This window comes from Loxodonta africana, chromosome 1, assembly GCF_030014295.1.
Source record: "Loxodonta africana isolate mLoxAfr1 chromosome 1, mLoxAfr1.hap2, whole genome shotgun sequence".
NCBI lineage: Eukaryota > Metazoa > Chordata > Mammalia > Proboscidea > Elephantidae > Loxodonta > Loxodonta africana.
The window spans coordinates 109,628,076-109,642,560 of record NC_087342.1 but is presented as its reverse complement, the minus strand read 5'-3'; the positions used below and the strand labels follow the sequence as shown (position 1 = coordinate 109,642,560).

General features: G+C 39.2%; 1 protein-coding gene across 6 annotated transcripts in view; it reads left to right on the top strand.

Annotated features, from left to right (window-relative positions):
* LOC100658257 (24-hydroxycholesterol 7-alpha-hydroxylase) overlaps window positions 1–13,603 on the top strand; it is a 104,656-nt gene extending 91,053 nt beyond the window's left edge. The window contains exons 12-14 of one of the 6 annotated variants that reach the window (XR_010322281.1): window positions 1,734–1,821; window positions 4,826–5,046; window positions 12,056–13,603. Coding sequence is in view for 4 of the 6 variants with exons in the window: in XM_023545236.2 (XP_023401004.1) it covers window positions 1,734–1,821; window positions 12,056–12,127 (160 nt within the window). In the remaining 2 variants the exon portion in view is untranslated. The remainder of the gene's footprint in view (window positions 1–1,733; window positions 1,822–4,825; window positions 5,047–12,055) is intronic. The other 5 variants (XR_010322282.1, XM_023545222.2, XM_023545236.2 and 2 more) reach the window with 5 other exon arrangements.
* Window positions 13,604–14,485: the final 882 nt, after the last annotated feature.

Here is a 14,485-nt window from a genome sequence, read left to right as displayed (position 1 = left end):
AAAAGATCTCTTTAAAATGTTAAAAAGCAGAGATGTCACTTCAGGGACTAAGGTTCTGGTGACCCAAGCCATGATGTTTTCACTTGCTGCATATACATGTGAAAGCTGGACAGTGGATAAGAAAGACTGAAGAATAATTGATGCCTTTGAATTGTGGTGTTGGTGAAGAATACTGAATATACCATGGACTGCCAAACGAATGAACAAATCTGTCTTGAAAGAAGTACAGCCAGAATGCTCCTTAGAAGCAAGGATGGTGAGATTTCTTCTCACATACTTTGGACATATTATATCAGAAGGGATCAGAACCTGGAGAAGGACATAATGCCTGGTAAAGTAGAGGGTCAGTGAAAAAGAGGAAGTCCCACGACAAGATGGATCGACAACACTAGCTGCAACAATGGGCTCAAGCATAACAATGATTGTGAGGATGGCGTAGGACTGGGTAATGTTTTGTTCTGTTGTACATAGGGTTGCTGTGAGTTGGAACCAACTCAAAGGCACCTAATAACAACAATGTACTCATTAAGGGCTTCAGTCCAAAGAGGGTTTGCGTATGCTGAGGGGAGCTGAAAACCATCCATCGAGATGCAAGAATAAATAGCAGAATTCCATTTATACTTTATTTGCTTTTTAGTTTCTATTTGTACTTGTTTTAGAAAGTAGGCAATAAACTAATACATTTGTACGTATAGGTAATTTATAAATAAATGAGTATCAATATATTGTAGGGCTATGAGTCGGAATCGACTCGATGGCACTGGGTTTGGTTTTTTTAGAGCACTCAGAAACCCTAGTGGCGTAGTGGTTAAGAGCTATGGCTGCTAACCAAAACACTGGGAGTTCAAATACACCAGGTGCTCCTTGGAAACCCTATGGGGCCGTTCTACTCTGTCCTTTACGGTTGCTATGAGTCGGAATCGACTTGATGGCAACAGGTTTGGTTTTTGATTTTGGTTTTTAAAGCATTCAGGCAGTAATGTCCAGTGAGCAGCAAGGGTCTAGACCCATGTAGGACTGTCCAATAGAACTTTCTGTGATGATCAAAATATTCTATATATGTACCGTCCAGTATGGTAGCCAATAGCCACATGTGGTTATTGAGCGCTTGTAATGTGGCAAATGCAACTGAGGAAATGAAATTTTTCATTTCATTTATTTTTAATTTATTTAAATTTAAATAGACATGTGCAGCAAATGGCTACCATATTGAAAAGAACAGATCTAAAACTTGGGAGAGAGACCTGGGGTTCTCATTTATTGAGTGCTTCCTCTGAGTAAGCATTTTACATACTTGTTAAGCAATTTAATCATCCCAGCTATCCAATGGAGTTGTTGTTAAGTGCCTTGGATCGATTTTCAACTCACAACAACCCCGTATGACAGAGTAGAACTGTCCCATATGGTTTTTTAGGCTATAATCTTTTCAGGAGCAGATTGACACGTTTTTATACCACTGAGCGTTTGGGTGGGCTTGAACCACCAGCCTTTCAGTTAACAGATGAGTGCCTAACCATTGTGCCACCAGGGGTCCTTCCCTGTGAAGTAGGTGGTATTATGAAAGAAAAGAGCAAGTTCTTACTCTTTCCTTTTCATAGTAAAAATTTATATTGCAAAGAAAAACATAAGTCCTGTGAAATATATATATATATTTTTTTACTCTCTAAATATACTGTTAGTAGATACTTACGTATCTTCTGCAACCAAGTAACTCTTTTATATTTTTCTTTCAGGTGGCTTGCTCTGTTAGAGATTCAAATATGTGTTATTTTAATACTTTATAAATATGACTGTACCCTTCTGGACCCATTACCGAAACAGGTAAATGTTTTCAGAATTTTAAATGTCATGATGATTTTCAAATTTGGTATATATTCTAAACCCTTGGTTTAAATTGCTAGAGATGAGCTGATGATCCTCCCTTAGGCCGGATCTTGACAGGTGCCTTAGATCGAACCAGACTGAAAAGATGCTGGGTCACCTTAATTTGAAAATCTAACCTATTAGATCTATATGCCTCATTAGCACATGGCCAGAGGAGCCTTGGTGGTGCACTGGTGAAGCACTAGGCTGCTAACTGAAAGGTTGGCGGTTTGAACCCATCAGCTGCTCTGCAAGAGAAAGATGAGGCACTATGGGGCACTTCTACTCTGTCCTATAGGGTCACTATGAGTCAAAATAGACTCATCTGGGTTTATCACACGAACAGGATATAATAGCTGTGTTTCCACCACTTACAGTGTTAGGATGCCCCTCAATGAATTTACCAATTTGACCCTTTTCCCTGTGTTAAATAAACATGGCCTTGACATTGAAAAAAAAAAAAAAAATTTTTTTTTTTTTTGACATTGAGCTTGTCTCCCAAAGGCATGTGTGTAGGTCCAAAAGTGCACCATTGGTTTTGGATGCCAGTCATATCCCTTGGTCTCTTTGTAAAGCCATGGCATGAATGAAAACCAACCAACAGTAAAAACTGAACAAAAATGAAGGAGTCATGTACTACCAAATGACTATTCCAATTATTTAACTTCTCTGTGTCTTTATCTGTTCTCCTAGACTGTTGTTGTTAGGTACCATCTAGTTGATTTCCACTTATAGCAATCTCATGTGACAGAGCAGAACTACCCCATGGGGTTTTCTAGGCTGTAATCATCACCAGGTCTTTCTCCTGTGAAGCTTCTGGGTAGGTTCAAACCACCAACCTTTCTGGTTGGCAGCTGAGCACTTAACCATTGTGCCACCAGGGCTCCTTTCTCCTAGATTAGTAGCTCTCAAACTGGAGCAAGTGTCAGCATCACCTGTAGGGCTTATTAGAACACAGAATGGTGAGCCCACCCCAGATATCTCGATCTGTTAGGTCTGAGGTCAGGCTCAAAATTTTTCAATTTCTTGCTATCTACAAGAAACACACCTTAAAAACAAAGACATAAATACATTTAAAAATCAAAGAATGGAAAAAGTATATATATCAAGCAAACAGCAACTAAAAAAGAGCAGAAGTGACAATACTAATCTCAGATAAAATAGACTTTAAAACAAAATTTACCACAAAAGACAAAGAAGGACATTATATAATGATTAAAGGGACAGTCCACCAAGAATACATAATCTTAATAAATATCTATGTACCCAATATACATAAAACAAACTCTAACAGCACTGAAAAGAGAAACTGACAGTTCCACAATAATAGCAGGAGACTACAGTACACAATTCTTGATAAAGGACAGAACATCTAGAAAGAAACTCACCAAAGATACAGAAGATCTAAAGGCCACAGTCAACCAACTTGACCTCATAAATATATAGAGACTACTCCACCCAACAGCAGTAAAGTACACATTCTTTTCCAATGCACATGGAACATTCTCCAGAATAAACCACATCTTAGGCCACAAAGCAACCCTCAACAAAATCCAAAATATTGAAATAATACAAAGTATCTTCTCTGATCACAATGCCATCAAAGTAGAAATTAATAACAGGAAGAGCAAGGAATCAAAATCAAATACATGGAAACTGAATAACACCCTGGTTAAAAACCAGTAATAGCAGAAATAAAAAATGGAATAAAAAAGATTCCTAGAATCAAATGAGAATGAAAACACATATGCCAAAACCTTTGGGACACAGTAAAGGCAGTACTCAGTGGTCAATTTATAGCAATAGATGCACACATCAAAAAAGAAGAAAGGGACAAAATCAAAACATTAGCTACACAGCTCGAACAAATAGAGAAAAAAAAGTAAAAGAAGTCCACAGCCACCAGAAGAAAGGAAATAATAAAGATCAGAGCAGAAATAAATGGAATAGAAAAACACTAGAAAGAGTCAACAAAACAAAAAGTTGGTTCTTTGAAAGGATCAACAAAATCAGCAAACCATTGGCCCAACTGACAAGAGAAAAACAGGAGAGGACACAAATAACCCAATTAAGAAACGAATGGAGGACATTGCAACAGACCCAACTGAAATAAAAAGGATCATAACAGAGTACCATGAAAAACTATACTCCAACAAATTTGAAAACCTAGTGGAAATGGACATATTTCTAGAAAGACACTACCTACCCAAACTGCAGTTGAAAATCTGAACAGACCCATAACAAGAGAGGAGATTGAAAAGGTAATTAAAAAATAAAAAACTCCCCCTGCCCCCCAAAAGAAAAAGCCCTGGCCCAGATGGCTTCACTGGAGAATTGTACCAAACATTTGAAGAGCTTACACCAAAACTACTCAAACTATTTCAGAACATAGAAAAGGAAAGGATACTTCCAAATTCGTTCCATGAAATCAGCATAACCCTGATATGAAAACCAGGCAAAGACACCACAAAAAAAAAAAAGAAACTTACAGACCAATATGTCTCATGAATATAGATGCAAAAATTCTCAACAAAATTCTAGCCAGTGGAATTCAGCATCATATCAAAAAAATAATACACCACGACCAAGTGTGATTCATACCAGGCATGCAAAGATGGTTTAACATTACAGAATCAATCAGCATAATCATATAGATAAAAGAATCACATGATCATCTCAATCGATGCAAAAAAGCATTAGATAAAGTCCAACATCCATTCCTGATAAAAACTCTCAATAAAATAGGTATAGAAGGGAAATTCTTCAACATAATAAAGGGCATCTATATGAAACCAACAGCCAACATCATTCTTAATGGAGAGAGGCTGAAAATGTTCCCCCTGAGAACAGGAACAAGACAAGGATGCTCTTTATCACCACTCCTATTTAACATTGTGCTGGAATTCCTAGCTAGAACAGTGGAAAAAAAAAATTTTTTTTTTGTTTTTTTTTTTTGGAACAGTAAGGCAAGGAAAAGACATAAATGGCATCCAAATTGGTGATGAAGAAGTAAAACTGTCCCTGTTGCAGATGATACGATACTAAGCATAGAAAACCCAAAAGACTCCATGAGAAAACTACTGGAACTAATAGATTTAGCAGAGGAGCAAGATACAAGATAAACATAGAAAAATCAGTTGGATTCCTATACACCAATAAAGAGAACTACAAAAAGGTAATCAGGTAAGCAATACCATTTATAATAAAACCCGTTGCTGTTGAGTCAATTCCGACTCAGAGCGACCCTATAGGACAAAGTAGAACTGCCCCATGGAGTTTCCAAAGAGTACCTGGTGGATTTGAACTGCTGACCTTTTGGTTAGCAGCCGCAGCACTTAACCACTATGTTACTAGGGTTTGCACCGTTTATAATAGCCCCTAAAAAAATAAAATACTTAGGAATAAATCTAACCAGGGATATAAAATACCTATAAAGAAAACTACAAAACACTACTGCAAGAAACCAAAAGAGACCTACATAAATGGAAAAACATACCATGTTCCTGGATAGGTAGACTCAACATTGTGAAAATGTCAATTCTACCCAAAGCAATCTACAAATACAATGCAATCCCAATCCAAATACCAACAGCATTCTTTAAAGAGATGGAAAAACTAATTATTAATTTTATATGGAAAGGGAAGAGGCCCCAGATAAGTAAACCACTATTGAAGAAGAAGAATAAAGAAGGAGGCCTCAGACTACCTGACCGTAGAACCTACTATACAGCTCTGGTAGTCAAAACAGCCTGGTACAGGTACAGTGACAGACACATCGACCAATGGAACAGCATCAAGAGCCCACAGCTAAATCCATCCATCTACAGTCATCGGATCTTCTACAAAGGCCCAAAGTCTGTCAAATGGGGAAAAGACAGTCTTTTTAACAAATGGTTCTGGCAAAGCAGCAGGTTCATCTCCAAAAAAAATGATACCTCACACCATAAACAAAAACTAATTCAAAATGGATCAAAGACCTAAATATAAAACCAAAAAGTATAAAGATCGTAGAAGAAAAAAATGAGGTCAGTGCTAGAGGCCCTAATACATGGCATAAACAGGATACAAACCATAACTAACAATACACAAACACCAGAAGGTAAGCTAGATAGCTGGGATCTTCTAAAAGTTATACACGCTCATCAAAAGACTTCACTAAAAGAGTAAAAAGAGAACATACAGACTGGGGAAAATGTTTTGGCCATGACAAATCCAACAAAGGTCTAATCTCTGCAATTTACTGGAAATCTAACACATTTACAACAAGAAGACAAATAATCTAATTAAAAAATGGGCAAAGGATATGAACAGACACTACACCAAAGAAGACATTCAGGCAGCTAACAGACAAATGTGGAAATGCTCAAGATCACTAGCCATTAAAAAACTAGCCATTAGAGAAACACAAATCAAAACCACAGTGAGATACTGTCTCACCCCAACATTACTGGCACAAATAAAAAAAAAAATAGAAAATAACAAATGTTGGAGAGGCTGCAAGGAGATTGTAACTCTTATGCACTGCTTGTGGGAATGCAGAATGGTACAACCATTTTGGAACACGATATGGCACCTCCTTAAAAAGTTAGAAATAGAAATGCCATACGATCCAGCAATCCCACTCCTGGGAATATATCCTAGAGAAATAAGGGCCATCACACTAATAGACATATGCACACCCATGTTCGTTGCAGCATTGTTCACAATAGCAAAAAGATGGAAACAACCTAGGTGCCCATCAACAGATGCATGGATAAGCAAACTGTGGTACAAACATACAATGGAATACTACACAATAATAAAGAACAACGATGAATCTTCAAAACATCTTACAGCATGGATGAATCTGGAGGGCATTATGCTGAGTGAAATAATTCAATCACAAAAGGACAAATATTTTATGAGACCACTATTTAAAAACTTGTGAAAAGGCTTACACACAAAAAGAAAACAATCTCCAATGGTTACAAGGGAGGGGAGGGCTGGGAGGGAAAAACACTAACTAGACAATAGATAAGTGGTAACTTTGGTGAAGGGTTAGACAGTACACAATACTGGGAGAGCCAGCAAAACTTGACAAAGGCAAGGTCATGAAAGCTGCATAGACACATCAAACTTCCTGAGGGACCAAATTACTGGGCTGAGAGTTGGGAGCCATGGTCTCAGGGGGCATCTAGCTCAATTGGCATAACATCGTTTATAAAGAAAATGTTCCACTCCTACTTTGGTGAGTAACATCTGGGGTCTTAAAAGCTTGTGAGTGACCATCTAAGATACTCCACTGGTCCCACCCCATCTGGAACAAGGGTGAATGAAGAAAACCAAAGACACAAGGGAAAGATTAGTCCAAAGGACTGATGGACCACAACTGCCGTATCCTCTGCTAGACTGAGTCTGGGACAACTAGATGGTGCCCAGCTACCACCACTGACTGTTCTAACAGGGATCACAATGAAGGGTCCCAGACAGAGTTGGTGAGAAATGTAGAACAAAATTCTAGCTCACAAAAACAAACAAACAAAAAACAGACTTTCTGATCCGACAGACACTGGAAGAACCTCAAGAATATGGCCCCCGGTCACCCTTTTAACTCAGTACTGAAGTCACTTCTGAGGTTCACCCTTCAGCCAAAGATTAGACAGGCGCATAAAACAAAACGAGACTAAATGGGCGCACCAGCCCAGGGGCAAGGACGAGAAGGCGGGAGGAGACAGGATTGCTGATAATGGGGAACCCAGGTTGAGAAGGGGAAAGTGTTAATTAACATGTTTTGGGACTGGCAACCAATGTCACAAACCCCATGTCACAGAACAAGATGTGTATTGATTGTTTAATGAGAAACTAATTTGCTCTGTAAACCTTCATCTAAAGCACAAAAAAAAAAAAAAAAAAAAGAAAGATTTTTTTTTTTTTTGCATTTCTAACAAGTTCCAAGTGATGCTGATGCTGCTGGTCTAGGGACCACACTAGGAAATAAGGGAAAGGCCACTTTAATTCCGGTGTTCAGTAGCCATTTTGAAAACTTTGGATAAAAGATGCTGTTTAAACTGAGGCTGAAGCTCAGCAATTAAGCGCTACAAAGTCAGGGCTACTCACATCGCATTTTGTGCTTTGATTTACTCTTGATATACTAAGGCTAGTGTGTGGAGGGGAAATAAAACTTTTGGGTGAGAAATTTCAATAGAAATTATACAAGAGCATAAGTGAAACAGAAAATATTATGTTATAAATATGCACATTTCACCACTTTTCCTGGATGTCTTATGTACTTATATGTTGAGTACAAGTAATTATGAGTGATAAAGAACTCTCAAAATTCTACAATAAAAGAGAAATCAAAAACTCTTTGCAAAGGTTCTTAGCTGAGTAGTTTTGTTGGCAAAATGAAGATTAGGGCAAGCTTTACAGACAAAGATACCACATACTAGTTCCTCGTTGGTCCACTGAGTTAGATGTCACGATTCTGAGCAGGACTGACTCAGCATAGAAATATTGTCCCACCTAAAAGAGGGCATGGGAGTGCCTTTTCTGACTGAAAGGATGACATTTGTGAATACCACGTGACACCTACTCCTGGGAACCAGTAATTTTGACCAGTTCCATAGGCATGATTTATCGCAACAGTTTATTTCTAGCTAAGAATTCTATTAAAAACCCACTGCCATCGAGTCGATTCTGACTCACAGCAATCCTACAGGACAGAGTAGAACTGCCCCATGAAGTTTCCAAGGAGCGCCTGGCGGATTCGAACTGCTGACCTCTTGGTTAGCAGCCGTAGGACTTAACCACTATTCCACCAGGGTTCCCAAGAATTCTATTAGCTGTATTTCATTTGTCCTGTTTTACATACATGCTATTTCTGTTTTGACACTGCTATGGACATTTTTTAAAGACTGTTATCTCAGTTTGTATAAGTTCAAGTCTAAGTGAATTCTCATGATCCAGTATTACATTTCACAATGGTTATTCTAGAAATAGAGAGTTTGGTTGTAATTATTTAATTATTGGACTTGTTTTAATAAACTGTAAAATGAGGTGATCAAAAAGCACAAGAAATGACCTCCAAATGGCCAAGGTCTTATGGGGACAGGAAGGAGCCCCAGTGGTGCAGGGTGATGGATTGCTAACCAAAAGGTTGGTGGTTCGAAACCACCAGAGGCTCCAGGGAGAAAGATGTGGCAGTCTGCTTCCGTAGAGATTTGCAGCCTTGGAAACCCTATGGGGTCCCCGTAAGTTGGAATTGACCCGACTGCAGTTAGTTTGTAGGAGACAGGAGGGGATGTGGTGCCAGAGGATGTCCTCAACACTCTGTTGTTAAGTGCAGGTCAGTCATTGGTTCCCCAGAGTTAGACATGGAAATCAGTTCCCCCAAGGAAACTTACCTACTATAGTACAAAAATCAAATGCTAGAATTTCCAAATACAGTTTTTCAGTGGTCCAGTGTTTCATTTCATTTCAAAGGATCTTCAGAAATCCCCCAAATGTCTTAGATTAGTTTAATTTCAAGTCCGTTCCGTTAAGAATCAAACAAAGCCAAACAGTGATGAGACACTGCAAAGCTTTTGAGGAGCCTTGATTGGGCAGCAAGGCTCTGATGTTGGCAATGGGGCTGTTCTCTAGTGAGTGCTCATAGGAGACCACCTCAGTTTGCTTGCAACAGCAACCACTTTGTTGCTAACGTACTGGGTTTTTTGTTTGTTTTGTTTTTATCTTTTTGGGGGATCATGGATTCTGAGAAACACAAAAACCTGTGGATTCCCTTTCTAGAAAAGTACATATCTGTTTATACACACAAAATTGTGGATGAATTTCATGGGGTTTGTGGAAGCCTTGCAACTCATTCTATTAACTCCCCAAAGAATCTCCTTGCTAATCAGCCCATTCTGGCTCACCTAAATTGCAGCTACCCCATTTTTCCTCACTACTCATCTCCTCCCAACCCCAAAGGTTGACAAGACAAAGCCCTTATGCTGCTACATTTTTTCAAGTTCCTAAGCCTCAACTAAAAGAGCCCAGGTCGTACAGTGGTTAAGCCCTCGGCTGCTAACCGAAAGGTTGGCAATTCCAACCTACTAGCCACTTTGCAGGAGAAAGATGTAACAGTCTGCTTCTGTAAAGATTACAGCCTTGGAAACCTAGGGGGCAGTTCTACTCTGTCATACAGGGTCGCAATGAATTGGAATGAACTCGGGCAGCACACAACAATTTTTGTATTATTTGCAAAAAACTGATCTCCTTCTCTGCTTCCCCTCCCTCATACACACATATCACACCTTGTTTGTAACTGTTGTTGTTGTCTGCCATCAAGTCCATTCCAACTCATAGTGACCCTATAGGACAGAGTCGAACTGCCCCATAGGGTTTCCTAGGCTATAATCTTTATGGGAGCAGATCGTCAGGTCTTTTCTCCCTAGGAGCAGCTGATGGGTTCAAACCGATGATCATTCAGTTAGCAACCAAGGGCTTAACCACTGTACCACCAGGGCTCCTTTGTAACTAGGGAGAAGAATTGTAATTGTTGTACTTGTTCAAACAGAATTGTAATTGTTGGAACAGAACAAGGGGATAGTGCATGGTTTAAAGTCAGGAAAGGTGTGTGTCAGGGTTGTCTCCTTTCACTGTACCTATTCAATCTGTATGCTGAGCAAATAATCTGAGAAGCTGGACTATATGAAGAAGAACGGGGCATCAGGATTGGAGGAAGACTCATTAACAACCTACAACATGTAGATGACACAGTCTTACTTGCTGAAAGTGAAGAGAACTTGGAGCACTTACTCATGAGGATCAAGGACAACAGCCTTCAGTATGGATTACACCTCAACATAAAGAATACAAAAATCCTCACAACTGGATCAATAAGCAATAAATGGAGAAAAGATTGAGGTTGTCAAGGATTTCATTTTATTTGGATCCACAATCAACACCCATGGAAGCAGCAGTCAAGAAATCAAAAGACGCATTGCATTGGGCAAATCGGCTGCAAGAGATCTCTTTAAAGTGTTAAAAAGCAAAGATGTCACCTTGAGGACAAAGATGCGCCTGACCCAAGCCACGGTGTTTTCCGTCTCCTCATATGCATGCAAAATCTGAACAATGAATAAGGAAGACTGAAGAAGAATTGACGCCTTTGAATTATGGTGTTGGTGAAGAATATTGAATATACCGTGGACTGACAGAAAAACGAACAAATCTGTCTTGCAAGAAGTACAACCAGAATGTTCCTTGGAAGCAAGTATGGCAAGACTGCGTCTCACATACTTTGGATATGTTGTCAGGAGGGATCAGTCCCTGGAGAAGGACATCATGCTTGGTAAGTAGGGAGTCAGCAAAAAATAGGAAGACCCTCAACGAGATAGATTAACACAGTGGCTGTAACAATGGGCTCAAGCATAGCAACACTTATGAGGATGGCACCAGACCGGGCAGTGTTTCGTTCTGTTGTGCATAGAGTCTGTATGAGTTGGAACCGACTCGACGGCACCTAACAACAAAAATAACTGGGAAAAAAAATCAGAAGAATATTTGGAACCTGCAGTGTATCCTTTAAGACAATTATGATCATAATCGAATACACTGTAAATAGTGGTTCACACTACCAAGACCATGTTGTTTCTTAAGCACTTAAAACATGTGGAATACTGATTTCACCCAGTGATTAAAAATGAAGAGTCGCTGCTTTTGAGCCAGTTTGTAGAAAAAACTTTATTTGTGGTATTCTCTTTAACCTGAGGAAACCCAGGTGGTATAGTGGTTAAGTGCTATGGCTGCTAACCAAAAGGTTGACTGTTTGAATCCATAGGCGCTCCTTGGAAACTCTATGGGGCAGTTCTACTCTGTCCTGTAGGGTCACTATGAGTCAGAATCGACTCAGTGGCAACAGGTCTGGTTTTTGGTTTTCTTTAGCCTGAAGAAGTAAAGGGGCCTGTGAGGCCCATAGCTTTGAGGCCTGTGGAACTGTGAAGAGCCTGCTGTTACGATAAGGGATTTACTTCCTTTCTTGTTCCTTGAATGGAAAGCTAAAGTTGACACATGACATTGTGAAACTCCTCAATGCAAACATCCCCCAACCTTCCAAAACTAAACTTTGTACCTTTTAGAGAAAATTACAATTGAATAAACCTTAGGCCTAAAAATGTTAGCTTCTATCTCTTAATTTCTACATTTTTCTTTTCTTTATTTCTGTTTTTAGAGTTCTCTCCATTTGGTGGGTGTCCAGCAACCAGAAGGACAATGCCGAATTGAGTATAAACAAAGAAAATGATGCTTGCTGGGCCTCAGGAGGGCCAGGGCCTCCAGGAGGAGTGACTGCCATCCATCTGCCACCATCCGCTAACCTGGAAGCCATCGCACCTAGACCTGAGCTCTACGGCAGCATGCTGCTTAACTTTGTCTTAGAATTTAGTTCATCAAATATCCTAATGGTGCATATGTTTGGTATTTTAACAGTGGACCAAAGAATCTGACATCACCCTCACTGCTTCAGAGACCTGAATAGATGGTTTACAAAAAAATACTTAAATGACCAAAAACAACAACAACAAAAAAAGGCATCTCTTAAGAAGTTAGAATTTGGTTTTCATGTATAACTTGATTAAAGCTTTAAATAAAAATAATATCATTTGAATGAAAATCTTCGTGTATTATTAAATTCACTATGAAAACAGCATACTTAAATTTCTTTTCTGGAAAGAACCGTCTTAGACTCTAAAAAAATTAATGATATCTGGAAAATTTCTGTTTCTCTTAATATGATTCCTAACTAGCACTTGGAACTCTTAAGTTCTGTTGAAGTAATTCTTAATTGTAAACATGTCTAATGTTAAACATGTGAATAAAATGGTAACTTCCGAAGTCCTATGAGGACAGCGATCATGTCTTATGCTCGTTTCTGCAATCCACTATACCTGCGACAGCACCTTCTCTGCAGACAATATTCAGTAAATGTATGTTGATGGATGTATTGATTTGCATTTATTGTAGAGAAACAACTTTCACCAAAGCCTTCGGCAATGAAGAGATTTTTATTGTGACAGATGAGAAAACAAAAATGGGAAACTGGCTGTAAGCACTCAGGCTATAAATAGACCCAAATCCTAAGAAGTATAATCTATAAATGCTTTTTATATAATTTTGACAGGCGCGGATTCGTTATGAGTAAATTACTTACAGACTATGGCTGGTTAAAGACAAAGAACTGAGGTCATGATTGGGTGACCTTTTCTTGTTTTTCTTTTCTAACAGTCCGTTCTCTTGGCCTAGGGGCCCTACGTCTGTCATATGATGGTTGTTTCTTATTTGTTTTGTGGGCTATCTATGATATTGGGTAGATCTTCAACTTGCTTCCTGGGTTAAATTGTTATTTAGTTGTGGTACCCACTTCCACTGTCCATTGAACCAGTTAGTGCACTCAGTCCTACTTCTTTGATGTAGTTGCCTGTTCTAAGTTCTTCAGATTCTGACAAGCAAGTTGGCCTTTTGTGGTTATGGCCACTGTGATTAGGCTAACCCTTTATCACATTTTAATCAAGAGGAAAGAACTCTTGACTCAAGGTGCTTGCACTTACAGTTTGACAGAGATAATATTTTGCTAATGCATAGAAACACACGTGATGATATGTCAAGGCAAAAACTACATTTGATTCTATTGCTGAGAACTTTAAGACTGTGAAATATTTACCGTGCAATACAGGAAAGAAATCCTGTCGTGTTCAAGGGAAACATATGACACTAATACCAGAGTGAACAGTGATGTCATGATATGTCCTATATTATTCAATAAAATGCTGCTTGCCTCCTTTATGTCATAGTAAGCAGGCTTTGTAGGCACATGGTTGTGGCTTGTTTGCTCCTCTGTGCTCAGTTACCCCATGGGGTTGATAATGATTGCTTAGTCATCTATTTCCTACCGAAGAACAGGTAACTCCCTAGGAGAACATTAAGTACTTTGGGGTACATTAAGTCTTCCAGACTAATGTAATGATTTTGAAGCTTAGCTAGAAGCTTGTAGCTTAGCTTAGCTTAGCAGGCTGAGGGGTCTACAGACTCAAGAGCCTAAAGAAAGCAGTTTAGTCCACAACAGCCCTGAGAGTTGCAGACCACAACCTGGCCAAACCCGTTGCTGTCACGTCGATTCTGACTCATAGCAACCCTTTAGGACAGAGTAGAACTGCCCCATACGGTCTCCAAGGAGTGGCTGGTGGATTCAAACTGCAACCTTTTGGTTAGCAGCCATAGCTCTTAACCACTGCACCACCAGGGCTCTTCAACCTGGCAGGTTCTGCTAAATATAGCAAGTGTGTTCTAAGGATGAGTGTCCTGTCAAACAGCTGAGGCCCACAGTGAAGCACTGTATTTGCATATAATATCCTCTTGAGCTAAATTTGCCAGCATCCCAGGCTAATGGAGCTCACCTAGGAGAGAATGAAAAGTCGGGAACTTGATTTTGATTGTTTATCTTCTTATTCTTGGTAAGAATGAATATTAGCTGACAAGTATGCACTTTAAAAAAGAATGCGGACACAGGAGATGGGCTAATCTTTGAAATAATGAAGGATAAGAGGAACATATTGAAACTTTTTCTTGAAGGTTCCATATTTCTCTTTTCCTAGCTGAAGATGTC